At 45.2% G+C, this 27694-nt stretch overlaps 1 protein-coding gene across 2 annotated transcripts; it reads left to right on the top strand.

Moving 5' to 3' along the window:
• Positions 1 to 6037: 6037 nt before the first annotated feature.
• Positions 6038 to 24689, top strand: LOC141046944 (uncharacterized). 2 transcript variants are annotated; one of them, XM_073541784.1, is made up of 8 exons: positions 6038 to 6497; positions 8603 to 8741; positions 13112 to 13248; positions 19810 to 19948; positions 20508 to 20617; positions 22116 to 22148; positions 23212 to 23290; positions 23600 to 24689. In XM_073541784.1, exons 1-8 carry the CDS (start codon positions 6221 to 6223, stop codon positions 23835 to 23837), a joined length of 1152 nt encoding a protein of 383 aa, XP_073397885.1. In that variant the 5' UTR covers positions 6038 to 6220; the 3' UTR covers positions 23838 to 24689. The 2 variants fall into 2 exon arrangements, with proteins under 2 accessions (XP_073397885.1, XP_073397884.1); XM_073541783.1 differs by having other exon boundaries at positions 6040 to 6497; positions 20505 to 20617.
• The last annotated feature ends 3005 nt before the right edge of the window (positions 24690 to 27694 follow it).

The following is a 27694-nucleotide window of genomic DNA, read 5'->3' as shown; positions in this document are numbered from 1 at the left end:
CGTGGTGTCAATGTGAACTGCGCCGTGGGTCCAATGGGGACGTGTTATAAAGGTTTTCTAAAAGGTGCTAATCAGTCATCGCCCATACGTTGTCAATGGCTCGGGGTTTCCGCCATTTTTGCAGTTCAGTAGCGGAAGCTTCTGTCTCCTGCTCCTTGTACACTGTCCGGCTGGGGTGTCGGGGGGCCGATTTCTTATGCATGCGCAGTTTCCGTGTACGGCCTGATCGCTCCGTCTCCATTCTGGTCTATAGAACGGATCCTGCTCCAAAGTCTTGCTGGTTGGTCACGGCGCCGCAAACCTACAGCCGCGTCGGGAGCGCGCGCCTTCACCCTGGCGGCACAATTCTGCAATTCTGCTGCAGCTATGAGCTGTCGGTCAAGCAGGAGCGTCCACCCTGATGGCAGCAGCCTGGGGAAGCTGGGAATAAGGCCTTCAACAAATGTGAAGATTCAAGAGGTTCTGCATCGGTGCGTGAGCTCCATGATGGCAGAATCCATCGCAGCCAGAGAGCGCTGAGGATGAGACGTGGATGAATCTCGTCACCGCTGCCACATGCTTCCAATTAGTTGGGATACCATGGACGTAATGTGTCTACATAGCCTATATCTTTTTTAAAGGGGTTGTCTAGCTTTGAATACAATACTTAGCAAAATGAGTTAAAGGGATTGTTTGCAGATGGGCAACTACTTCTTAAATGCTATAAAAAAAAAAACGTATTCCCCTCTTGGACCATTTTTAGTGATGTTGTGCGGTCTTTCATTATGTGACATAACAATAAATATCGGCTGATGTGCTGCAGCGGTCACATGATGAACAACTTCACGTGGCCACTGAGAGATGTTTTTTTTTTTTTGTTTTTTTTTTCTTCATTATACAGTCATGGCCGAAAGTGTTGGCGCCTTTGAAATTATTCCAGAAAAATAAGTATTTCATCCAGTAAACTATTGCAATTCCACATGTTTTGTTATACACCTGTTTATTTCCTTTGTGTGTATTGGAACAAAGCAAAAAAAAAAAAAAACTGAGAAAAAGACAAATTGGACATAATTTCATACAAACCCCCAACGATTGGCCTAAGAAAATTGTTGGCACCTTCCCAAAATTTTGGGTAAATAGCTTTGCTTCCAGCATGTGATGCTCGTTCGACCTCACCTGTGGCAAGTAACAGGTGTGGGCAATATGGAAATCACAACTGAAAGAAGATAAAAAGGGGAGAAGTTGACTCGATCTTTGCATTGTGTGTCTGTGTGTGCCACACTAAGTATGGAGAACAGAAAGAGAAGAGAACGGTCTGAGGACTTGAGAACCACAAGTGTAGAACAATATTCATAATCTCAAGATTACATTTCCATCTCCAGAGATTTTGATGTTCCTTTGTCAACAGTGAGCTACATAACCATGAAGTTTTCAACCCATGCAACATTAGCTAATCTCCCTGGACATGGAGAGCAGAGAAAAATTGATGAAAGGTTGTACCGCAGGATAGTCTAGATGGTGGATAAGCAGCCCCAATCAAGGTCCAAAGAAAATCAAGCTGTCCTGCCTGCTCTGGGGGCATCAGTGTCAGTGTAAACTGTTCATCCAGATGTGAATGAAATGTAACTTCATGGCAGGAGACCCAGGAGGACCCCACTACTGACAGAGACATAAAAAATGTAAACTGCATTTCGCCAAAATGTATTCTGGGAGGGCGTTTTGTGGACAGATGAGACAGAGCTAGAGCTTTTTGGGAAAGCACATTATTTTACTGTTTACGGAAAACGGAATGTGGCCTACATAGAATACACTACCTACAGTCAAATATAGTGGAGGTTCAAAGATGTTTTGGGGTTATTTTGCTGCCTTTACTCTGTGTAAAGGCATCATAAAATCTGAAGATTACCAAAGGATTTTCAGTGGCAAGGCAGTGCCCACTGTCAGAAAGCTTGGGTTTGCATCCTACATCATGGGTCTTCCAGCAGGACAATGTACCCAAACATACTTCAAGAAGCCCCCAGAAATGTATAGAAGCAAAGCGCTGGAGATGTCTGAAGTGGCCACCAGTGAGACCAGATCTAAATCCTATTGATCACCTGTGTCACGAAACAATCACTGACCTCAGGGAGACCAGTCAAAGAAAACACTGCGGCAGCCGGCAAAGGCGCTCAATCAGTGAAATCCTAGGTGCATTGCTCCCTGGGAAATACGAATATGCAAATAAAGTCTGTGGAGCCTATTTGCATAATTGATCACCTGTGGAGAGATCTGAAAATTGATGTTGGGAGAAGGCACCCCCACATATGAGAGACTTGGAGCAGTTTTTTTTTTTAAGAAAAGTACTCCAAAACTCCAGCAGAAAGATAGCGATTGATTGCAGTAATTTATTCCAAAGGGGGGTGCAACCAAATATTAATTTGAGGGTGCCAACAATTTTGTCCGGCCCATTTTAGGGGTGTTGTGTGAAATTATGTTCAATTTGCCTTTTTTTTACTCTTTTTTTTTTTTTTTTGTTGTTGTTCCAATACCCCCAAAGGAAATAAACCTGTGTATAACAAAACACGTCATTGCAATCCGCTCGTAAGCATTGTGCTCCTTGCCTAGGAGACCGGCCACCGCTGATCGTCTGCAGCCTCCTCATCGTCACTCCCTATGTGAGATGACGTCTGCGTTGTACACGGCCTGGCTTAGTGTTTGCACGCTGCAAATGTTCTCACCCCCTCTGTCCTGTGTAACCGCTCTGACATGTTGTGCCGGTGCATCGGGCACAATGTGACTGGAGAGCAAAGTTCGTCATGGAAATGTAACACGGCGTCACCCTTCAGGCTGAATTCACACGCGCCTTTTTCATTGCAGTCTGACACTGGAGTCAACTGGAAATTGCGACACGGCTCAAAGCGCTAAAATGTTTGTTTCCCCCCCCCTTTTTTTTTTTTCTCAGTAGCGTCTATTATCAGTTTATAATGCGAATGTCACCACCTGCAATGGAAATCTGCACCTTTTCCGCAGCCAAATCCACAGCGGTATTTCACCTGCGGTTTTGTTGCATTGTGTGCACACACGATATTTACGGCGGTTTCTTGTTTGCGGAAACGGAGCAGTTCCGTGGCACATTTCAATTTTTTTGGCTTGCGACGGACAGATTAACCTGCTGGGGAGTTCAGCTCCGCGACGCTGGATATTTTCTGCAGCGTTTCCTTGAGCTTTCTTAAAATCTAACGTGCGGCGCTGCTACTGTAACTTGCAGCAGACTTTTAGATAAAAAACCGCTAGTTGTGTTCGCGCCTCCTATCCTTATCGGTTCTCGGTCAAGTGGGAGGCACTGGATCCCCGAAAACTAAGTCCATCTTCTGATGTGCAAATCTGCAATTAGGGGCTTGTTCACACGTACAGTTTTTGATGCAGAAAAAAAAAAAACTTTTTATAGGAAAAGCAAAATAAATAAGAGATTTCTTAAATCTCATTCGTTATTCTTTTTATAAAGGTGTGTAACGTATGTCGCAACTGTTTTTTCATGTTGGTAGAAAAAAAAAATGCTGCGAAAATGCACTAACCGTTCAATCAGCGTGGATGTGACGTCATTAAAACCTCGGGCGCTCTGTGCATTTAAAGAAATTGATAAGTGCGGTTTTTTGATGCACATTTTTCTCTGTTGGATTGGACTTTTAATCCCAGAATTCCACCTTTTCTATACCAAGAAAAAAAAAAAATTCTTCCAATTGCAATAATCAGAGCAGATTGAAAAAGTCAGTGGTTAAAAAAAAAAAATACATATTGCAGTTTTGGATGTGTGAACGTGGCCTTAGGAGTCAAAATTCAGGCCACTGGGATGTTCCCCACATCGCGCTGTACAAAGTTTGCGCATGCGTACTGACTTTCACCTCCCTGGGCATCCACAGTGAGGCTGAGTGTACTTCTGCGCATGCTTAGGAAGCTGCAATGATTGACAGGCTTTCCACCGTGAACTAAACAAGTGGTCGTCGTAAGATTAATACACTGGGGAGAATTCAATCCATCAGTCAGTTTGTCCGCTACCTCCAATCGTCAGGACAATTACGCAATTGACTGACGAGTGATGGACGAGGCCACGGCTGCTTCTACTCCTACACTGGCTATTGGGGAACTCATGGTAAGTGTATGGTATATACATCTCCGATTCCAACACGTAATATGTATGTACCGTATATCCCAGGGCAATCACTGCCAACTCCGCAATAGCAAAAAGGAGCCACTAGCAGCCACCACCAATCATTTATACAAATCAATCGGACACCCGTTACTGGTAGCGTATGGCTTCAGGTGTGCAGTTTACAGAACAAGAGGAATAGAGCTATTGAATTTTACATATTTAATCCGGAAAGGTAGGCAGTGTTTATAAAAATATACAAGATGTTACAAAATAGGAACTAAACAATAAGGTATATACAGTTACATACAATAAAAGGGATAACAAAAAATACTATACCTGATGGCACAGAGCTTAGCGGAGGGAGGTACTCCTAAGGAAAATGGAGAGAACTACTTAAAGCTGCACCTTCCAGGACTAACAAAATTCAATGACCCAAATTCTGCTTTTTATTAGATCAAGGATGCACCCACATACCTCCCCTTGGTGAACTCAGGGTCTGGGTGTTTGAGAAGGTTATGAGATCATCAACTTTCAGGATATCTCCTTCCCTGGGGGGGGTCACAGGCAGTAGATATAGTCGTCGTTTTTCCTATCGTGATTTTACCTTTCTGAAGATATGAAACATGGCATGGATAGCATCATTCATCAGAACATTATTAAGCTGGAGGGGATAGAATGGCCTTGCGGTGATGTGAGTTAATGCATTATGTTTGTCCCTTCTCTATAATGCCAAAAATATATCTCCCATAAATATCGGATAGATGCAAACCCCAATATTCATCACTGACCACTGTTTCCAAAAGGTCTGAGGACCAGTGCTTTCAACAGAGGAAGAGCTGACACTGGAAGTGTAATTCATCACCTCTGTGTAAATGAATGCTTAGAGACGATCTCCTGATGTAATTACCTGGTCACTGCAAGAGGTCCCTAATTCAATGGAGGTTGAAGTGTCAGCTCTTTCTCACTTCCCAAATTATAATTAATCCCATATGTTTAAAGTAAAGGTGATATGTTCCTTCTCTGGAGATGTCTGTATGGCTTTTGATTTTTCTCTATTACAACTGGTAATTAATAAAGGAGGCAGGAATTCAATAAAATATATGAAGGTTTGTTGTTTTTTATCGGGGGGGTTTAACATTGCCCTATGGTGGTTTAGGGGACCAAGGTAGAGTAGTATTAAATCCCATGGATGATTGGGTTTTGTCACATTTCCATCATGGCAGGAACAAAGCCGATGACTATTCTCATTGTGAAACGCCAGAAGCCACCAAGAGCCGATGGAAACTTGTCCACTGTGAAAATGCTGGGAGTTGTAGTTTGCAGCAACTGAACAGCCGCAGACAGAAGAGCGCGGTTTTACATGATGATGTCGCTGGAGGCAAGATGTAGAAACTTCAGAACTTGTTCCACCAGATTCCAGATGTCTGATGGGACTCCGCACCGAATCTGGGTGTTGGTGGGACATGTTACAGAATGTGACCTCGGCCCGGGTGTCTAACCACCGCGTGCGTCAGGAGGAATGCTTCATACAAGGACCCAACATGGCTGAGCCTTAAATACCTTATGGCTGATGAATCAAATGTCTTCCGATATACCTGACAAGTGCTAAATAATCCATCGATACCCAGAGCTTTCACCCATATTAACTGGGAGAGAGAGTGAATATTCGGTTGGCCGACGGCTGTTAGCATTACAGTATGAGTGCCGTAGAGGGACGTGATCTTGGGGTGGCTGAAATAATTTGGGATGGAATATTCTGGAAAGGGACGGGTGGCTCTTTTTTCTATATACTGCAATTTTTTTTCCATTTTAAAGAGACATGCACCTTTTTTTTTTTGGAACAATTCATCAGTATGCAAGTGTTTGATTTCCCTACAGCGCTTCCGCTGGAGAAATGAGGCATTACACAGTGCCCATTCACATCAGCAGGTTGGCTCCTTCAGGGCGAGAGACACTTTTTGTAACTACTCGGTCCAATGGATGAGATTCAGACTAGGGTGTATTTAAGGGGGTTTTCTAAATGGGACAGCCCCTTTAAACTGATCTGCTGTATAAGGGCATATGAGATAACCCAGTGATATCATCTTAGATGGCTGCAGTCACAGATCCCACATGGTGACTTGTCAGGTACAGAATGACGCTGACGACACAGCTGCAGGTGCGTTCTCACGTCACAGCCCTGTGTTCAGCCCCGGGGAGGGTGGGCCGGTCTGTGTCACACAAGATTTGGCTCCAGATCCTCCCTGTAGTATCAGAAGACGCACGATCCCTCCAGACAGCAGATCTCCGGGACGAGGAGTGGAGACCGTCAGCATGATTCCCCCAACCTTACACCTCTGCGTTCTCATCTCGGTCATCGGAATCTCATCGTCTGCAGACCCCATACAAGGTGAGACGATCCCACCAGGTCTTGGCCGTAGCACTCTGCTTTTTTTCTACCCTATTTTGGCAACTGTGGCTGTAACCAAGGGACTATGCTATATTGGGTGCAGAGGTAACAATTAAAACAGAGGGGAGCTAAAAGCCCCTCTACACACTGGCGGACACAGACAGAAGAAGCCCCTGTGCAAAATAACAATATATGGGCCCTTCTGTAGTCCAATAGCTCCACATAATGCACAATTCCACCTGCATTGGAGGTGTTAGTGGCCCCCTTACCTCCTGGGCCCCAGGTTGAACCAATTATATGCCGGCACATAAAAAATCCAGTTGTAATGCGGCCCCTCTTTATAGATTTTGCATTAGAGCCCAAGAGCATTTTCTTATAGTTTTGCAATAGACAGAATGGCTTACGAAAAAAACCCGCCATCTCTGCCTCACTAATAATACTGCAACCCCACTCCGCATGAGCCCTTAAAGGGTAACTTCTTAAAGGCGTATGCCGGTGTTTTATACACTTATTACCTCCCATTCAGGTCTATCTTATATATTAGGTTCCTGTCTAATAACCTTGCATCTCTTTCTTTATTATATACTCCGTGGCTAAAGCAATGGAGACTTTGGAGAAAACGCCAAAATGGGGAACCGTGATGGGTCATCACAGACCCCCGCCCTGGGACAAAAAGGCCCCAAACAACTAAGCAGTCAGGCTCAAAGACTCAGTGGGGTCTTAAACCAGCCAAACAGAAATGGGAAGGGGTGTCATAAGGTTTTTTTTTTCCCCCTTTGGCAAATGATCAGGCTGTTAGATTTTAACATGCCCAATCCTTTTGTGCTCAGAGAAGATAAGCTGCTGGTGGAGGACACTGTCAGCAGAAAACTTCTGACTTCCCGTAGAAAATAGGTATATGCTAAGCCCGACCCAGCGTACCTATGTATGTGGTCGCTGGGGGGGATCTCTGTTTGGGGGACAATCAACTTTATTCTGATACAAATACAGGGAAATAAAAAGACCGCGTTTTTGCGCTTTCGTCTTTTACTCCCCTTTTTCACAAAGCCGTAACTTTTTTTTTTATATAGTTATAGGTATATAATTGCAGTTTTTTAATAGTGCCATTCATTGTACCATATAATGTGAGAAAAAAAACAGGAAAAAAATTCCAAGTGCGATAAAATCGTGAAAAAATAAATAAACCATAACTCATCTATTCTTTTTTTGGGTCTCGTTTTTATGAGAGTGATTTACATGTGTGTTTATATATTTTATATATATTTTTGTACATTTTTAATTTATTTTTAAGTTCTCTTATGGGACCTGAAGTTGTTTTGATTATTTTGGATTCTGTGACATGACTGTGTTACGGTATATAGAAAAAATGACCATGCGATGGGCCCCCGTAACAATTACGTGGCGCGATTGCTCTGCTTTGTGGCTAAATAGCAGCGATCAGAGCTAGCTCCGATCGCTGCTGTATAACACAGCCGGTGCGGACCGTGAATGGTGTATGCTTCACTCCTGATCTCGCTTCTTACTACCACTCCCAACATACACGCTCGTCACCGTTCAAGAAGTAGTTAAAATGTTTATTTCCATCTTATAAAGCAATAGCATATTTCTAGGATTGGCCATCATTTTACAATCAGTGGCGGTCCAACATCAGAGAACCCTTACGATTCTGAGAACGATGGGGTAACGGGTGGTTTAAGGCTGCGTACGGCACAGAAGAGACAGCCAGAACTATTCCCAGGAAAGAGGGGTCCTGGAGGCCGATTGTCCCCATATATCAGCTCCACTTCTGCTCATAGATTGCATCAGGCATTGTAGATCAGCTGCAATACCAAACACAGCCAAGTGTGGCGCTACGCTAACATATGCATTTCAGCATCTCTCCGTCAATGTGCTAAATCTTGTGCTCATGAACCTTCTTTTCTTTCCGTTTCGTCCATTCATTGCGCAGGGAGTCCATAGATTTCAATGGGAGCTTGTAATGCTCTGTTTCTCCTGTAGAGGCTCTACGGGGAAATGTAAACCAACTCCTGCATTGTTAACCCTTAACATTTATTTAAAAAAAAAACCAATGATGTCAATATGCTTAATTTTTTTTTTCCTACCAGTAATTTCCGGAGTGTTCATGCCAAATAATATCTCAGTAGACTATGATGGCGCCAAAGTGGCCTGTGCCGCGCACTACAGCAGACTGGCGACACTGGAGAATATCACTGTTGCGTTTACAAAGGGCTACGAGTTCTGCAAGTAAGTATGGCCGACAATATGGGAAAACCCGTAATTTGCTTATGACCGTGGCTGTGTGTCAGATTTGTGCCGCCCTGTGCGCCACTCGCATACAGAAATGTCAGGAGAGAACTTACTACCTTTCCTGACATCTCTGTATTAATAAATACTTTTTTATTCCATTAAATTAATTCTGGGGAATTTCATCAGACCTCCAAAATTTATGTGGATAAGTGATAAATGCTTTACAGAAGATCTGTCATCTGCCATAAATATGTAACAAAAAAAAATTACCCGATGTAAATGCCGCTGTTCTCCTGAATCCGGAGAAGTTTTTCTTGTGTTCCTGCGCCTCTCTGTTCCTGAGATATCTCCTCCTCTTTCCTGTTTATAAATCTGGAATTTTTAGCCAAATGGGCAGAGTCTACAATGTTCCTTGTGGGCGTCTACTTGAGGACCACACCCAGTTGTCTATTAAGGCTAAATTTATATATAGTGAAGAGGAGGCCATATCTCAGGAACAGAGAGTCACGGGAACAAAAGAAAAACGTTGTCGGATTCAGGAGAACAGCGGTATTTACACCAGATTAAAAAGACCGGTCCTATTTAAGTGGGTTGGAAAACTATGACCTGATCTTTACAGGATGAAAAGGGTGAAGTGTTCAAAAATGATGTTGAGAAGGCTGAACTTTTCAATTCCTATTTTGCTTCTGTGTTCTCTAAGAAAGCAATTGTAACATCGACTGATCTTCACGGTGCCATCAAAGGAATAAAAGAATCCATGCTATCCATAAACAGAGAGGTGGTGAAGGAACACTTAGCGAATTTACCTGAATTTCAATCTCCTGGTACAGAAGAATTACATCCTAGAGTACTGAAAGAGTTATCAGAGGAAATTGCAAAACCACTAGCCAGAATCTTTGAAAAATCGTGGAGAACAGGAGAAGTACCAGAAGATTGGAAAAGGGCAAATGTTGTCCCCATCTTCATAATAGGAAACAAGACGGAGCCAGGAAATTACAGGCCAGTGAGCCGTACTTCTATACTAGGAAACATATTTGAACAAACTATTAAACAGCATGTATGTTAATACTTGGATAAGAATACAGTATTTAGGGTTTGCAGCAAACAAGTCATGTCAGACTAATGTAATTTCCTTCTATGATGGAATCACTGACTGTGTGGATCAGGGAAATGCGGTAGATATAGTACTGTATACCTCAACTTCAGCAAAGCATTTGATGAAGTATCTCATTTATATTTATTGAAAAAATGACCAAGTTTGGAATTGACAAGACTATGGTTAGGTGGGTTCATAACTGGCTCGGTCATCGTACTCAAAGAGTGGTAATAAATGGTTGCACATCCAATTGGAAGAGTGTTTCCAGTGGGGAACCACAAAGTTCTGTCCTGTCACCAGTGTTGTTCAACATTTTTTGTAAATGATCTAGATAAGGGAACTGAAGGTAAACTAATCAAATTTGCAAACGATGTAAAGCTAGGAGGGATGGCTAACACTATAGAAGAGAGAGAGGATTCAGAAGGATCTAGGTAAGCTTGAACAATGGGCAGCGACTAGTAGAATGGTATTTAATGGGGAGAAATGCAAGATTCTACATCTGGGCAAGAAAAATGAAAATTACATCTACAGAATGGGAGGAATAGAACTAAGCAACAGCACATGTGAAAAAGACTTGGGTATACTAATTGATCACAGACTGCACATGAGTCATCAGTGTGATGCAGCGGCAAAAAAGGCAAACACAGTTCTAGGATGTATTAAGAGAAGCATAGAGTCTAGATCACGTGAAGTAATTATCCCCCTCTACTCCTCTTTGGTCAGACCTCATCTGGAATACTGGGTCCAGTTCTGGGCACCACAATTTTAAAAAAGACATTGAAAAACTGGAGCAAGTTCAGAGAAGAGCGACCAGAATGGTGAGTGGACTGCAAAGTATGTCCTAGGAGGAACGGTTTAAGAATCTGGGAATGTTTAGTTTGCAAAAAAAGAAGAGGAGACTTAACAGCTGTCTACAAATATCTGAAGGGCTGTCACCGTGTAGAAGGATCATCATTATTCTCATTTGCACATGGAAACATGAGGAGCACTGGGATGAAACTGAATGGGGAAAGATACAGATTAGATATTAGAAAAAAACTTTTTGACAGTGAGGGTGATCAATGAGTGAAACAGGCGGCCACGTGAGGTGGTGAGTTCTCCTTCAATGGAAGTCTTCAGAGGCTGGACAGACATCTGTCTGAGATGGTTTAGTGAGTCCTGCATTGAGCAGGGGGTTAAAAGCGATGACCCTGGAGGACCCTTCCAACTCTAACATTCTGTGATTCTATGAATAAGCAATCTTTTTCCTTAAATTTTCAATACAGGGTGATTCAATAGCTTTTTCTAGGGGACAAAAGCTGAACTTGGAAATTATGGGCCAGTAAGTTTAACCTCAACTGTGGGTAAAATCCTGGAGGGTTTTCTAAGAGATACTATACTGGAGTATCTAGAGAAGAATAACCTCATGACCCAATATCAACATGGGTTTACAAGGGACAGTTCCTGTCAGACTAATCTGATAAGCTTTTATGAAGAGGTAAGTTCAGGACTGGACCAAGGGAATGCAGTGGACGTGGTGTACATGGACTTTTCAAAAGCTTTTGATGCGGTGCCACACAAAAGGTTGATACATAAAATGAGAACATTGGGGATAGGGGAAAATATGTGTAGGTGGGTTAACAGCTGGCTCAGGGATAGGAAACAAAGGGTGGTTATTAATGGAGCACACTCGGACTGGGTCACGGTTAGCAGTGGGGTACCACAGGGGTCAGTATTGGGCCTGCTTCTTTTCAACATATTTATTAATGACCTTGTAGGGGGCATAGAGAGTAGAATTTCAATATTTGCAGATGACACTAAACTCTGCAGGGTAATCAATACAGAGGAGGACAATTTTATATTACAGGAGGATTTATGTAAACTAGAAGCTTGGGCTGATAAATGGCAAATGAGCTTTAATGGGGATAAATGTAAGGTCATGCACTTGGGTAGAATGAACAAGATGTATAATTATGTGCTTAATTGTAAAACACTGGGCAAAACTGTCACTGAAAAGGACCTGGGTGTATGGGTGGACGACAAACTCACATTTAGTGGCCAGTGTCAGGCAGCTGCTGCAAAGGCAAATAAAATAATGGGATGCATTAAAAGAGGCATAGATGCTCATGAGGAGAACATAATTTTACCTCTATATAAGTCACTAGTGCGACCACACTTAGAATACTGTGTACAGTTCTGGTCTCCGGTGTATAAGAAAGACATAGCTGAACTGGAGCGGGTGCAGAGAAGAGCGACCAAGGTTATTAGGGAACTGGGGGTCTGCAATACCAAGACAGGTTATTACTCTTGGGGTTATTTAGTTTGGAAAATCGAAGGCTTAGGGGTGATCTTATTACAATGTATAAATATATGCGGGGACAATACAAAGACCTTTCTAATGATCTTTTTACTCTTAGACCTGTGACGGGGACAAGGGGGCATCCTCTACGTCTGGAGGAAAGAAGGTTTAAGCATACTCACAGACGCGGATTCTTTACTGTACGAGCAGTGAGACTATGGAACTCTCTGCCATATGATGCTGTAATGAGTGATTCCCTAATAAAATTTAAGAAGGGACTGGATGCCTTTCTTGAAAAGTATAATATTACAGGGTATATACACTAGTCTCATTAATATTGCGTTGATCCAGGGAGCTAGTCTGATTGCCGTATGTGGAGTCGGGAAGGAATTTTTTCCCTCAGTGTGAAGCGTACTGTTTGCCACATGGGTTTTTTTTGCCTTCCTCTGGATCAACATGTTAGGGCAAGTTAGGACAGGATATGGTTTGAACTAGATGGACTTAAAGTCTCCCTTCAACCTTAATAACTATGTTACTATGTTACTTTTTGCATTAAAAAGATACTCTACTATTAGAGATGGAGGACCACTAAGGCTCTGTGCACACGGTGCGGTTTCTACTGCGGATCCGCAGCAGAACTGCAGGTGATGTACAGTACCATTATAGCGTATGTAAAAAAAAAAAAAGCGCGGTGCACATGCTGCGGATTTTTCCGCGCTGTTTTTGTGCGGAAAATAAAAAGCAGCATGTGACTTCTTTTGTGCGGTTTTGCTGCAGTTTTTCACCTGCTCCATTCTACAAATCCGCAGGTGGAAAACCGCAGTAAAACTGCAAAAAAAAGGAAGAAATCCGCAGGAAAAATCGGCGGGAGGATCCGCACCGTGTGCACATAGCCTTAGTCTCTATCGTTTGCAGCAATGAGAGGTGGGAGGTTTTGTTTCGTGGGGGAAAATGTACAGTAAAGCTGATATGTAACTTTCTTTTTTAAACCAGGTGGGGCTGGATAGAGGAGAGGAGGCTTGTCATGCTCCGTCTGACACCATTTAAAGCGTGTTCTGATTATAATGTTGGTATTTTGATCAGAGACTGTCCGAACATCAGATCCACATTCTGTGTCAATAGCACCTCAGGTGAGTCCATCCACAGAGGTATCTGCAGAACTATTATCTTCTCAGACAACCTGCCAGCTTCCCTTGCGCTGCTGATATAGTAGACGAAACTTTCTACTTACAGGATGTATCGAGGTCAGTAGGATGCAGACAGGTTCACTAGTCTGAGCGCAGCAGGCCAGTCTGAGCGCAGCAGACCATTTTGAGCGCAGCAGGCCAGTTTGAGCGCAGCAGGCCAGTTTGAGCGCAGCATGCCAGTTTGAGCGCAGCAGACCAGTTTGAGCGCAGCATGCCAGTTTGAGCGCAGCAGACCAGTTTGAGCACAGCAGACCAGTTTGAGCGCAGCATGCCAGTTTGAGAGCAGCAGGCCAGTTTGAGCACAGCAGACCATTTTGAGCACAGCAGACCAGTTTGAGCGCAGCAGACCAGTTTGAGCGCAGCAGACCAGTTTGTGCGCAGCAGGCCAGTTTGAGCGCAGCAGGCCAGTTTGAGCACAGCAGGCCAGTTTGAGCGCAGCAGACCAGTTTGAGCGCAGCAGGCCAGTTTGAGCGCAGCAGACCAGTTTGAGCGCAGCAGGCCAGTTTGAACGCAGCAGACCAGTTTGAGCGCAGCAGGCCAGTTTGAACGCAGCAGGCCAGTTTGAGCGCAGCAGGCCAGTTTGAGCGCAGCAGGCCAGTTTGAGCACAGCAGACCAGTTTGAGAGCAGTGGGCCAGTTTGAGCGCAGCAGACCAGTTTGAGTGCAGCGGGCAAGTTTGAGCACAGCAGACCAGTTTGAGCACAGCCCACCAGTTTGAGAGCAGTGGGCCAGTTTGAGCGCAGCAGACCAGTTTGAGCGCAGCAGACCAGTTTGAGCGCAGCAGACCAGTCTGAACACAGCAGACCAGTTTGAGAGCAGCAGGACAGTTTGAGCGCAGCAGGCGAGTTTGAGAGCAGTGGACCATTTTGAGCACAGCAGGCCAGTTTGAGTGCAGCGGGCTAGTTTGAGTACAGCCCACCAGTTTGAGAGCAGTGGGCCAGTTTGAGGGCAGCAGACCAGTTTGAGGGCAGCAGACCAGTTTGAGGGCAGCAGACCAGTTTGAGGGCAGCAGGCCAGTTTGAGGGCAGCAGGCCAGTTTGAGGGCAGCAGGCCAGTTTGAGCGCAGCAGGCCATTTTGAGCGCAGCAGGCCATTTTGAGCGCAGCAGGCCATTTTGAGCGCAGCAGGCCAGTTTGAGCGCAGCAGACCAGTTTGAGCGCAGCAGGCCAGTTTGAGCGCAGCAGGCCAGTTTGAGCGCAGCAGGCCAGTTTGAGCGCAGCAGGCCAGTTTGAGAGCAGCAGGCCAGTTTGAGAGCAGCAGGCCAGTTTGAGAGCAGCAGGCCAGTTTGAGAGCAGCAGGCCAGTTTGAGAGCAGCAGGCCAGTTTGAGAGCAGCAGACCATTTTGAGTGCAGCAGACCATTTTGAGTGCAGCAGACCAGTCTGAACACAGCAGACCAGTTTGAGTGCAGCAGACCAGTCTGAACACAGCAGACCAGTTTGAGAGCAGCAGGTGAGTTTGAGCGCAGCAGGCCAGTTTGAGCGCAGCAGGCCAGTTTGAGCGCAGCAGACCAGTTTGAGCGCAGCAGGCCAGTTTGAACGCAGCAGGCCAGTTTGAGCGCAGCAGGCCAGTTTGAGCGCAGCAGACCAGTTTGAGAGCAGCAGACCAGTCTGAGCACAGCAGGCCAGTCTGAGCACAGCAGGCCAGTCTGAGCGCAGCAGGCCAGTTTGAGCGCAGTAGGCCAGTTTGAGCGCAGCAGGCCAGTTTGAGCGCAGCAGACCAGTTTGAGCGCAGCAGACCAGTTTGAGCGCAGCAGACCAGTTTGAGCGCAGCAGACCAGTTTGAGAGCAGCAGGTGAGTTTGAGCGCAGCAGGCCAGTTTGAGCGCAGCAGGCCAGTTTGAGCGCAGCAGACCAGTTTGAGCGCAGCAGGCCAGTTTGAACGCAGCAGACCAGTTTGAGCGCAGCAGGCCAGTTTGAGCGCAGCAGGCCAGTTTGAGCGCAGCAGGCCAGTTTGAGAGCAGCAGACCAGTCTGAGCACAGCAGACCAGTCTGAGCACAGCAGGCCAGTCTGAGCACAGCAGGCCAGTCTGAGCACAGCAGGCCAGTTTGAGCGCAGCAGGCCAGTTTGAGCGCAGCAGGCCAGTTTGAGCGCAGCAGGCCAGTTTGAGCGCAGCAGACCAGTTTGAGCGCAGCAGGCCAGTTTGAGCGCAGCAGACCAGTTTGAGCGCAGCAGACCAGTTTGAGAGCAGCAGGTGAGTTTGAGCGCAGCAGGCCAGTTTGAGCGCAGCAGGCCAGTTTGAGCGCAGCAGACCAGTTTGAGCGCAGCAGACCAGTTTGAGCGCAGCAGACCAGTTTGAGCGCAGCAGACCAGTTTGAGCGCAGCAGACCAGTTTGAACGCAGCAGGCCAGTTTGAGCACAGCAGACCAGTTTGAGTGCAGCGGGCAAGTTTGAGCACAGCAGACCAGTTTGAGCACAGCCCACCAGTTTGAGAGCAGTGGGCCAGTTTGAGTGCAGCAGACCAGTTTGAGCGCAGCAGACCAGTTTGAGCGCAGCAGACCAGTGTGAGTGCAGCAGACCAGTCTGAACACAGCAGACCAGTTTGAGAGCAGCAGGACAGTTTGAGCGCAGCAGGCGAGTTTGAGAGCAGTGGACCATTTTGAGCACAGCAGGCCAGTTTGAGTGCAGCGGGCTAGTTTGAGTACAGCCCACCAGTTTGAGAGCAGCGGGCCAGTTTGAGGGCAGCAGACCAGTTTGAGGGCAGCAGACCAGTTTGAGGGCAGCAGACCAGTTTGAGGGCAGCAGACCAGTTTGAGGGCAGCAGACCAGTTTGAGGGCAGCAGACCAGTTTGAGGGCAGCAGACCAGTTAGAGGGCAGCAGACCAGTTAGAGGGCAGCAGACCAGTTAGAGGGCAGCAGACCAGTTTGAGCGCATCAGGCCAGTTTGAGCGCAGCAGACCAGTTTGAGCGCAGCAGGCCAGTTTGAGCGCAGCAGGCCAGTTTGAGCGCAGCAGGCCAGTTTGAGCGCAGCAGGCCAGTTTGAGAGCAGCAGGCCAGTTTGAGAGCAGCAGGCCAGTTTGAGAGCAGCAGGCCAGTTTGAGAGCAGCAGGCCAGTTTGAGAGCAGCAGGCCAGTTTGAGAGCAGCAGACCATTTTGAGTGCAGCAGACCAGTCTGAACACAGCAGACCAGTTTGAGTACAGCAGACCAGTTTGAGTGCAGCAGACCAGTCTGAACACAGCAGACCAGTTTGAGTGCAGCAGACCAGTTTGAGCGCAGCAGACCAGTTTGAGCGCAGCAGACCAGTTTGAGCGCAGCAGACCATTTTGAGTGCAGCAGACCAGTCTGAGCACAGCAGGCCAGTTTGAGCGCAGCAGACCAGTTTGAGCGCAGCAGACCAGTTTGAGCGCAGCAGACCAGTTTGAGCGCAGCAGACCAGTTTGAACGCAGCAGGCCAGTTTGAGCACAGCAGACCAGTTTGAGTGCAGCGGGCAAGTTTGAGCACAGCAGACCAGTTTGAGCACAGCCCACCAGTTTGAGAGCAGTGGGCCAGTTTGAGCGCAGCAGACCAGTTTGAGCGCAGCAGACCAGTTTGAGCGCAGCAGACCAGTTTGAGCGCAGCAGACCAGTGTGAGTGCAGCAGACCAGTCTGAACACAGCAGACCAGTTTGAGAGCAGCAGGACAGTTTGAGCGCAGCAGGCGAGTTTGAGAGCAGTGGACCATTTTGAGCACAGCAGGCCAGTTTGAGTGCAGCGGGCTAGTTTGAGTACAGCCCACCAGTTTGAGAGCAGTGGGCCAGTTTGAGGGCAGCAGACCAGTTTGAGGGCAGCAGACCAGTTTGAGGGCAGCAGACCAGTTTGAGGGCAGCAGACCAGTTTGAGGGCAGCAGACCAGTTTGAGCGCATCAGGCCAGTTTGAGCGCATCAGGCCAGTTTGAGCGCATCAGGCCAGTTTGAGCGCAGCAGGCCAGTTTGAGCGCAGCAGGCCAGTTTGAGCGCAGCAGGCCAGTTTGAGCGCAGCAGGCCAGTTTGAGCGCAGCAGGCCAGTTTGAGCGCAGCGGGCAAGTTTGAGCGCAGCAGGCCAGTTTGAGCACAGCAGGCCAGTTTGAGCGCAGCAGACCAGTTTGAGCGCAGCAGACCAGTTTGAGCGCAGCAGACCAGTTTGAGCGCAGCAGACCAGTTTGAGCGCAGCAGACCAGTTTGAACGCAGCAGGCCAGTTTGAGCACAGCAGACCAGTTTGAGTGCAGCGGGCAAGTTTGAGCACAGCAGACCAGTTTGAGCACAGCCCACCAGTTTGAGAGCAGTGGGCCAGTTTGAGCGCAGCAGACCAGTTTGAGCGCAGCAGACCAGTTTGAGCGCAGCAGACCAGTTTGAGCGCAGCAGACCAGTGTGAGTGCAGCAGACCAGTCTGAACACAGCAGACCAGTTTGAGAGCAGCAGGACAGTTTGAGCGCAGCAGGCGAGTTTGAGAGCAGTGGACCATTTTGAGCACAGCAGGCCAGTTTGAGTGCAGCGGGCTAGTTTGAGTACAGCCCACCAGTTTGAGAGCAGTGGGCCAGTTTGAGGGCAGCAGACCAGTTTGAGGGCAGCAGACCAGTTTGAGGGCAGCAGACCAGTTTGAGGGCAGCAGACCAGTTTGAGGGCAGCAGACCAGTTTGAGCGCATCAGGCCAGTTTGAGCGCATCAGGCCAGTTTGAGCGCAGCAGACCAGTTTGAGCGCAGCAGGCCAGTTTGAGCGCAGCAGGCCAGTTTGAGCGCAGCAGGCCAGTTTGAGCGCAGCAGGCCAGTTTGAGCGCAGCAGGCCAGTTTGAGAGCAGCAGGCCAGTTTGAGAGCAGCAGGCCAGTTTGAGAGCAGCAGGCCAGTTTGAGGGCAGCAGGCCAGTTTGAGAGCAGCAGGCCAGTTTGAGAGCAGCAGACCATTTTGAGTGCAGCAGACCAGTTTGAGTACAGCAGACCAGTTTGAGTGCAGCAGACCAGTCTGAACACAGCAGACCAGTTTGAGAGCAGCAGACCAGTTTGAGCGCAGCAGGTCAGTTTGAACGCAGCAGGCCAGTTTGAGCACAGCAGACCAGTTTGAGAGCAGTGGACCATTTTGAGCACAGCAGACTAGTTTGAGTGCAGCGGGCCAGTTTGAGTACAGCCCACCAGTTTGAGCGCAGCAGACCAGTTTGAGCGCAGCAGACCAGTTTGAGCGCAGCAGACCAGTTTGAGCACAGCAGACCAGTTTGAGAGCAGCAGGCCAGTTTGAGCACAGCAGGCCAGTTTGAGCACAGCAGGCCAGTTTGAGCACAGCAGGCCAGTTTGAGCGCAGCAGGCCAGTTTGAGAGCAGTGGACCATTTTGAGCACAGCAGACTAGTTTGAGTGCAGCGGGCCAGTTTGAGTACAGCCCACCAGTTTGAGAGCAGCGGGTCAGTTTGAGAGCAGCAGGTGAGTTTGAGAGCAGTGGACCATTTTGAGCACAGCAGACTAGTTTGAGAGCAGCGGGCCAGTTTGGGCGCAGCAGGCGAGTTTGAGAGCAGTGGACCATTTTGAGCGCAGCAGACCAGTTTGAGCGCAGCAGACCAGTTTGAGCGCAGCAGACCAGTTTGAGCGCAGCAGGCCAGTTTGAGCGCAGCAGGCCAGTTTGAGCGCAGCAGGCCAGTTTGAGCGCAGCAGGCCAGTTTGAGCGCAGCAGGCCAGTTTGAGCGCAGCAGGCCAGTTTGAGCGCAGCAGGCCAGTTTGAGCACAGCAGGTGAGTTTGAGCGCAGCAGACCATTTTGAGCGCAGCAGACTAGTTTGATTGCAGCGGGCCAGTTTGAGTACAGCCCACCAGTTTGAGAGCAGCGGGCCAGTTTGGGCGCAGCAGGCGAGTTTGAGAGCAGTGGACCATTTTGAGCACAGCAGACTAGTTTGAGAGCAGCGGGCCAGTTTGGGCGCAGCAGGCGAGTTTGAGAGCAGTGGACCATTTTGAGCACAGCAGACCAGTTTGAGCGCAGCAGACCAGTTTGAGCGCAGCAGACCAGTTTGAGCGCAGCAGGCCAGTTTGAGCGCAGCAGGCCAGTTTGAGCGCAGCAGGCCAGTTTGAGCGCAGCAGGCCAGTTTGAGCACAGCAGGTGAGTTTGAGCGCAGCAGACCATTTTGAGCGCAGCAGACTAGTTTGATTGCAGCGGGCCAGTTTGAGTACAGCCCACCAGTTTGAGAGCAGCGGGCCAGTTTGGGCGCAGCAGGCGAGTTTGAGAGCAGTGGACCATTTTGAGCACAGCAGACTAGTTTGAGAGCAGCGGGCCAGTTTGGGCGCAGCAGGCGAGTTTGAGAGCAGTGGACCATTTTGAGCACAGCAGACTAGCTTGAGAGCAGCGGGCCAGTTTGGGCGCAGCAGGCGAGTTTGAGAGCAGTGGACCATTTTGAGCATAGCAGACTAGTTTGAGAGCATTGGGCCAGTTTGAGAGCAGCAGACCGGTTTGAGCACAGCAGGCCAGTTTGAGAAGAACAGATCAGTTTGAGAGCAGCAGACCAGTTTGAGCGCAGCGGACCAGTTTGAGCACAGCGGACCAGTTCATTTATGAAATGTGGTCTTTCCATACATTCAGGGATGATTCAGATACTTCCTATACCTACCAGTCTTGTCCCATCCTATGAAAACGCCAACAAAACCTGCACAGGCAGTGGACTCACCATAGCCACCAAAGAGGAGATGGAGGAGAATAAAGGTCTCATAACAAACAGCAGGTAAGATGTGATCCATTGTGTGAGAACGAGAGGTATTCTGTGCTGTTCATCCTGATCCTCCTGGTTCACAACTGCCAGAACTACTGAGACCCTCAGCATGTATCTCAGATAGATGTTCTGTAGAAGTCACAGCTGTGAACCTGACAACCAGTATGGCCAGACGTCTTGTTGTCAACAAAAGCCGGAACCCTGGCATCTTGTCTCCAAATGTCTTAATAAAACTGATTTATCCTAAAAATGCAACAAACTTTGGCTGTTGCCCTAACTTTTCAAGCATTCTTTTCAAAAGCAACACGTTGACTTGAATTAGGAAAAGACTTGACTGCTCTCTTCCAGAAACTGCACCGACTCGATCCACAGTTTGTCTCTGGTCTCCATTGAAGTGAATGGAGCTTAGCTGCAATACCGCACACAACCTGTGGACAGCTGGGGCACTGTGCTTTTGTCTGTTTTTAGAAAACTGCCATGTGTCTCTATATCCCTACATGTTATATGTGTCATATAGTAACACCGTGCGATATACGATGTGTGACCATGCTGGTACTTTTTCTTCCAGCAGTCTTGCCTGGTATAATTGGGGAGTGGGAAAGGTGAGCGGCGGGAATTTTGAACAGAATTCCTGTGATGATACGATAAGTCAAGGTTCAGCCTTCTGCTATAATCCAGCCTGTAAGTATTCACCAGACAATCAATAAGTACAAGAATTATCATCGGGAAATGACCTGATAATATCTATCGTATATATAGATAACACAGGATCCACTATTCACAATAGGTGTTGTCACAGCTCACCTCCTCCTCCTGAACAATGACTGATAATACCTCTAGATACTGGAGATAATACAGGATCCACTATTCACAATAGGTGATGTCACAGCTCACCTCCTCCTCCTGTACAATGACTGATAACATCTCTATATACAGTAGATAATACAGGATCCACCATTCACAACAGGTGATATCACAGCTCACCTCCTCCTCCTGTACAATGACTGATAACACCTCTATATACAGTAGATAACACAGGATCCACTATTCACAATAGGTGATGTCACAGCTCACCTCCTCCTCCTGTACAATGACTGATAACACCTCTATATACAGCTAATAACAACACAGGAGCCAGCATTCACAATAGGTGATGTCACAGCTCACATCCTCCCCCTCCTGTACAATCACTGATAACATCTCTATATACAGTTAATAACACAGGATCCACCATTCACAATAGGTGATGTCACAGCTCACCTCCTCCTCCTCCTGTAAAATGACTGATAACACTTCTATATACAGTAGATAACACATGATCCACCATTCACAATAGGTGATGTCACAGCTCACCTCCTCCTCCTGTACAATGACTGATAACACCTCTATATACAGTAGATAACACAGGATCCACCATTCACAATATATGAAAATAGATTTTCTAAACCTATTGACCCTTTTAAGGTTTCAGTCTCGCCCCCCAAAAAATGATGTATGTGTATTTAGCCATTGACCTCATTCTCAGGGCCATCCTATAGGTCTGTAATACTGATCCCTCAATCTAGGGCTAATCTACACCCTTTAGAGGTCTGTGCACATGATGCATTTTTTGGATGCACTATTTTTTTGTCTGGAGTTTTGAAACAAATGCATTGTTTTTGTCCTGTTCACACATAGGCTTTTTTTTTTTTTTTTTTTTTTTTTTTTTTTTTTTCTTTTACATGTGGCAAGAAAACCGCAGATGCATATTTTGATCCTTTTTCTTTTTGTACTATCCCACTTTGATCTCAATGGAGAAAAACTTCATTAAAAAAATGATGAAAGAATTGACATGCTGCAGATTAAAAAAAAAAAATGCACCAAGGGTTAAAAAAAAACAAGAAAAAAATGAAATGTGTGAATGTGATTTTAGATCACAATGTGAGAACGCAGTCAAAGAAATCTTGTAAAGCAGAAAAAGCGTCACGTGAATAAGGTTTTTTTTATGCAATTTTGCAAAATCACGGTCAAAAAATTCATAGTTTTTGCATCAATTTTAGAAATTTTTGATAAAACCGTGAAGGCGTCATGGGAACATGGCCTTAGTATATGTTTCTCCTGCCTGCGAGGAATCCGTATGGTAAAGATGTCATGAACTCCGTGCAAGGAACATCGTGTAATGCGTTTTGTTCTCTTACAGTATCTGATGTCCTCGTGACAAAAGATAATCGAAGTAAGTTCCTGTTATTATTTTTAGTGCTTTTATATATGTATGTTATATAATTCCACATTAAACATTACGCCGAGCGCATAGCCACATATATAGGACTGGCCTTGGCGCTAAATCTATGCCACCTGCCCAGCGCCATCATTCAGCCATGTACAGCATGTTCAAGGTTTTTTTTGTTTTTTTTTTTTTCATTATTTTCCGTTGATGTTTTTGTGCTGTTTTTGATCTATTTTAGGTTTCTATTTCCTATTTGTATTAACAAAGTATTTTAAAAATTCTTCAGGAAACAGTCAGCAATTTAGTTCCACCCTGGTGACAAGTGATAGATGTGTCCTATCTGAGTTTCTAGATTACGCGTCGGCTACCTTTGCTGTGTCTAGTCGGCATATGAGCCTCTAAAACTTCTGCAGATGCTGAATATATCCAAAGAGAGCATTTGAGGGGTCGACGGAAGGTAGCGATGTATTGGTCAATTAAAAGGACACCTATATGGTCCCGATCGGTCGTTTTATTGCGGAGAAATCCTTACTTTTATCCATATGTAAACTTGACTGCAAGTGCACTGGGCGGTTTCATGTGCACTTGCAGTCCACAGCTTCTCTGCAGTTGCCCAACGCAGTACGGCTCGATTGCCTGCAGAGACAGATGATTTTTTTTTGTAGATAATATCATTTACAACAGCTGCCAATCGAGCAGATGAGAACGACACTGGACAGGGAGAACTGAAGAGGAGTCGTGGACTGCAAGTGCATTATCAACGTCCCGTGCACTTGCAGTCTGATTTGCATATGGATAAAAGTATTGATTTCTCAGCAATGACGCAACGGATCGGGACTGCCCCTTAACACGTTGGGACAGATTGCTCCTGTGTAAAGCGGAGCCTATGGGCCACACATGCCATTATATGCCTATAAAGTGGCGCCGGCCATACACTTTCCATATATCTCCAATGGAAGGATCCAATGTGATCAGAGCCCTGTTATCAGGGAACCGGAAACCTGCAAAAATCTGCATTCCCATGAAATTGATGGCTCCTCCTCACCCTTCTGCTTCTTGTTATTTACAGCCTGGAAGAAAATCGCCATCGGGTGCATCATTGCCTTCATATTTGTGGTATTACTTCTAACCGCTGCCTTCATGAGAGGGTGAGTAACATGAAAAACCTGTATGGCTTTATCCGGCAGTCGGAGCTACTCCTTGCTTTCGTTAATAGAGTGGATTGGAATAGAACATGCTCCTTTATTACTTTCATATATTTTGGAGGGTTTTTTTTTTCATGAAACAGCGCCACCCCTAAGGATAGGTCTTGCCTGGTATTGCAATGATATAAAACGAGCTAAGCTGCATTACCAGCTGCAACCTCTGCCCAAGGCTGGCGCTGTTTCTCATTAGAATTCTTAGATAAGAATCTTTCTGATCATTCTGAACATGACATATAGATTTTTATTCCCCAGGAATAAATGTATCTGCTGCATGGGAGAGAAGAGAACTCACGCACCCGAGACCACCCAAGCCCCTGTACCCACGTGGAACACCACCAGTATTTACCGACGTATTAGTCACGCGAGCAAGGACGTCATTTATGACAACGTGGTCAAGCCGGCTAAGGGTCTCCCGGCGATTCAACCGGATTTGAGCTTTTATAAGACCCACTACAGTAACATGGGATTTGACAACATCGGGGAAGTGTGAGGGCAACATATGGGAAGATGGGGACGAGACGGGGACCTGGATTCATTCTAGACCTTTAATTAAAAATCCTATTTAAAGTGGATGTCAAAATGGGAATCCCAGCGCCATCAATGGGGGAAGATTTTGCTGCGGAAAGCCAGGAATATCCCTTATGACAGCCACTGGAGGAACTGTACATGGCGACCATTCAGATGGATGGATGTTCAAAGGGTCCTGGAGCTGCTTGTAGGGGACACCTCTCCTTTATGGCTCCTCGGAGCCCCCTTTATGATGTCTTTATACCCCAATAGACAGCGGGATGATTGACAGTTCAGATCAGCAGCATGGTGGCGCCACTGGCCCTATCTGTGAGCGCTCTGATGTTGCTAGATTAGGCAGCTTTGGTTCTGGAGTGCAGGGGCACCGAGGCCGGCTGGATGCCAGCTTCACAGCAGCACTTACAAGCTCTATTGGAAAGAGCTTGTAAGTGCTGTGCTCATTACTTAGGAAATCAACCACCGCTGATGGACCGCCACAGTGACTGGTAACCAAGACAGTAAACCATAAAAATAAAAATCCCTATATTTTTGAGAACGTGAATTGCAGCGTTGCTTGTTTTACAAGCTCTTTGCAATTTTAACCATTTGTGATATCGAGAAGTGATGTCAAAGCTTTTTACATGTTGTTTCATTCATTGCCCCCCTTTGCAATATGTTTTACTGGTAAAATCCAGTGAAAACAGGAGGATGAAACCGTAACAGGACAGGTTCTAAATTATTGTTTTTAATGTGTTGTACATAAAACGGTCTGTAGGTGTCACTATTTCTATTGTAAAATTGCATTGCTACAATAAAACTTTTTCTTTTTATTTAAGTGAGCGCCATCCAGTTTATATTTTCATTTAGTGATTTGCAAATTATGTGTCTAATTTTTCTGCAAAAATTACTGGAAAAAAATTTTGCTAAGTGTGCATGGCATGCAAAAGTTGCAGCTGCAACGGACCCCTAATCCAGAGCCTGAAATGGTAGTACGAGGGCACTTTGTCTACCCACACATTCACATGTACAAATCAATGATCAATACACCAATATTAGTGGTATTATTATTATTATTATTATTATTATTAATAATAGGGGTAGTAGTCATAAGAGGGAATTAATTTTGCTCTAATTAGACCCATTGTCCTTGTTATCACTGTATCATGGCGGTACTAACCTTATGTTACTGTCCCTTTAAATATTTGGGTGTCCGTCTTCATGAATGGGAGAGGGTAATAGCTATAAACTCAATTTAAAGGTCTCTTGTCTGTTTTAATTATTATGTGCTAGTAAAATTTATTTTTATAGGATTTATATTGCATTTTATACCTTTTTTTTTAAATTTTTGTTTACATATTATGAGCCTGGAATTAGTTATTGATTGGATTGCATTGATTGTGTATAGAAAGGATGAAGTTGGTCATTGAAGCACAAAAGTGAAAATTTGGGCCAACCTGGTGATAGAAACATATCAGTATAATATTAGAAATGCATTGCAATAAACAGGATTTTGTGACTGGGTTTCCTTAAAAGTTTTGCACCGTTTGGCTTTTACAGGCTCTTTATTTATCTGCACATTCAACTTTGATGTAGTCATAAATCAGCTCAAAGAAGCTCAGAAGAAGGCAGAACGAAAGGTTACAAAGAGAAGGTGCTCACTGTTGGATGCTCAGTTAACTCACTCTGTGGCAAATGGCAGGGAAAGAAACAACCCGGAAAGCACAATTCCTAATGAAACATGCACTAGTTAACCCTAATTTGCAGGCGAGCTTCGTTCTTTGAACTCAATACCTGCCACCCCCACCCCCCCCCCAAAAAAAAAATGGAGACCACATGGACTCTGTTTTGTTTTTTACAAATCTATTGCAAAAATGGCATAAATTGATTTGATTTTTTTTTTTTATTTAGGACATAAAACATATCTTCCATTTGTAAGTAAAACCAGAGGACATACCGATGTAACAGTAGCGTAAAACATGAAAAATATGTCGTTGTTTTTTTTAGGAGGCAAAACAGACCATTTTTTACGCTTGTTTGAATTCAGACAAAAAGGACAGAAGTATTGGCATTTTTTATTATTTTTTTTCTCACATGGGGGAAACAAGCACTGCAACTTTTTAAGTACGGTAGTCTTTTTAATGCTTGTTTTATTTGTATTTTTAATTGTGTCTTTATTTAATTAACTTATTTATTTTAGGTTTTATTGTCATTTGTCTCTACAAAGCTTTTCTTTAGTTTTTCTTTAATTAATTTTATTTCAACAGTTCTGCAAAAAAATATATATATATCAGTATCTCTTTTTTTTTTTTTTCCTATTTTTATTTCTAATTGTATTTTTATTTTATTATTTTTTTATTGTAATTTATCACTAAAAATATCAAGGAAATAATCAGACTGTGTTCGCACTACCGGTTTTTAGGCTGCCGCCGTAAGTACTTGCATTTTTGACAGCACAAATTGACAAACCAGAGCACATACCGATAGAACTTTAGGAGAGGAGCTTTACCTCCGCTAGTATGACATTGGCATTCATGATTGCTCCAGATAGATTCTTATTATCATGGTTGTCATGGGGGGGGGGATAATTTTTCCCTTCTCTTTATGAACACTGTAAAACACAAAAATTGAGCTTGGTTTGAGTTGGTTCACATGCAGCATATAAATGCATGTTCACATGGCCAAAAAGCATAAAAAACCTACAAAAGACAAAATGAAAAAAACTCCTGTAATTAAATAAGTCAAAAGCAAAAGTGCATTTAAATCATACAGAGTTCTTAGTAATACTGTATTTGATCAAACATAGCATAAAAGCCGTCCCACCATCGACAAGGTGACTCTGTGGTCGGGGCGGTCCTACACGGTCTAGTATTAATAACCTTATCATGTGTCAACGTTGACGTCTGTGTGAATAAGGGCAGACAAGGACCGGGTCCCAACCACTGTAAGAACTCTGTATGATTTAAATGCACTTTTGCTTTTTACTTATTTTATTACAGGAGGTTTTTTCATTTTTGTCTTTTGTAGTTTTTTTGTGCTTTTTGGCCACGTGAACATGCATTTATATGCTGCATGTGCACCAACTCAAACCAAGCTCAATTTTTGTGTTTTTTCTCTGTATTTTTGCATTCTGTGCAAGCTGGAGTGTGGCCTCCCTCTCCTGAGCTGGAAATTGTTTTTAAAGGCTTCCCCTGACTGGTGTCCGGTGGTTGGGACCCGGTCCTTGTCTGCCCTTATTCACACAGACGTCAACTTTGACACATGATAAGGTTTTTAATACTAGACAGTGTAGGACCGCCCCGACCACAGAGTCACCGTGTCAATGGTGGGACGGCTTTTATGCTATGCTTGATCAAATACAGTATTACTAAGAACTCTATGTGATTTAAATGCACTTTTGCTTTTGACTTATTTAATTACTGCAGGGTTTTTTTCATTTTGTCTTTTGTAGGTTTTTTATGACATGGCCAAAAAGCATACAAAACCTACAAAAGACAAAAATGAAAAAAAACCCTGCTATAATTAAATAAGTAAAAAGCAAAAGTGCATTTAAATCATACAGAGTTCTTACAGTGGTTGGAACCCGGTCCTTGTCTGCCCTTATTCACACAGACGTCAACTTTGACACATGATAAGGTTTTTAATACTAGACAGGGTAGGACCGCCCCGACCACAGAGTCACCTTGTCGATGGTGGGACGGCTTTTATGCTATGTTTGATCAAATACAGTATTACTAAGAACTCTGTATGATTTAAATGCACTTTTGCTTTTGACTTATTTAATTACTGCAGGGTTTTTTTCATTTTGTCTTTTGTAGGTTTTTTATGAACACTGTGCAGGGT

Source organism: Dendrobates tinctorius, unplaced genomic scaffold (assembly GCF_039654945.1).
Source record: "Dendrobates tinctorius isolate UK_male_01 unplaced genomic scaffold, ASM3965494v1 ptg000124l, whole genome shotgun sequence".
Taxonomy (NCBI): Eukaryota; Metazoa; Chordata; class Amphibia; order Anura; family Dendrobatidae; genus Dendrobates; species Dendrobates tinctorius.
The sequence above is the reverse complement of the archived record's forward strand: the minus strand, read 5'-3'. Positions and strand labels throughout refer to the sequence as shown.

What these genes read in the sequence shown, in the direction of transcription:
- LOC141046944 (XM_073541783.1), top strand. Translation starts at nt 6,221, where the DNA reads ATGGTGACTTGTCAGGTACAGAATGACGCTGACGACACAGCTGCAGGT. An exon ending in AAGGGCTACGAGTTCTGCAA is followed by an intron (nt 8,742 to 13,111) that starts GTAAGTATGGCC and finishes TTTTTAAACCAG; the next exon opens with GTGGGGCTGGATAGAGGAGA. An exon ending in CTGTGTCAATAGCACCTCAG is followed by an intron (nt 13,249 to 19,809) that starts GTGAGTCCATCC and finishes CCATACATTCAG; the next exon opens with GGATGATTCAGATACTTCCT.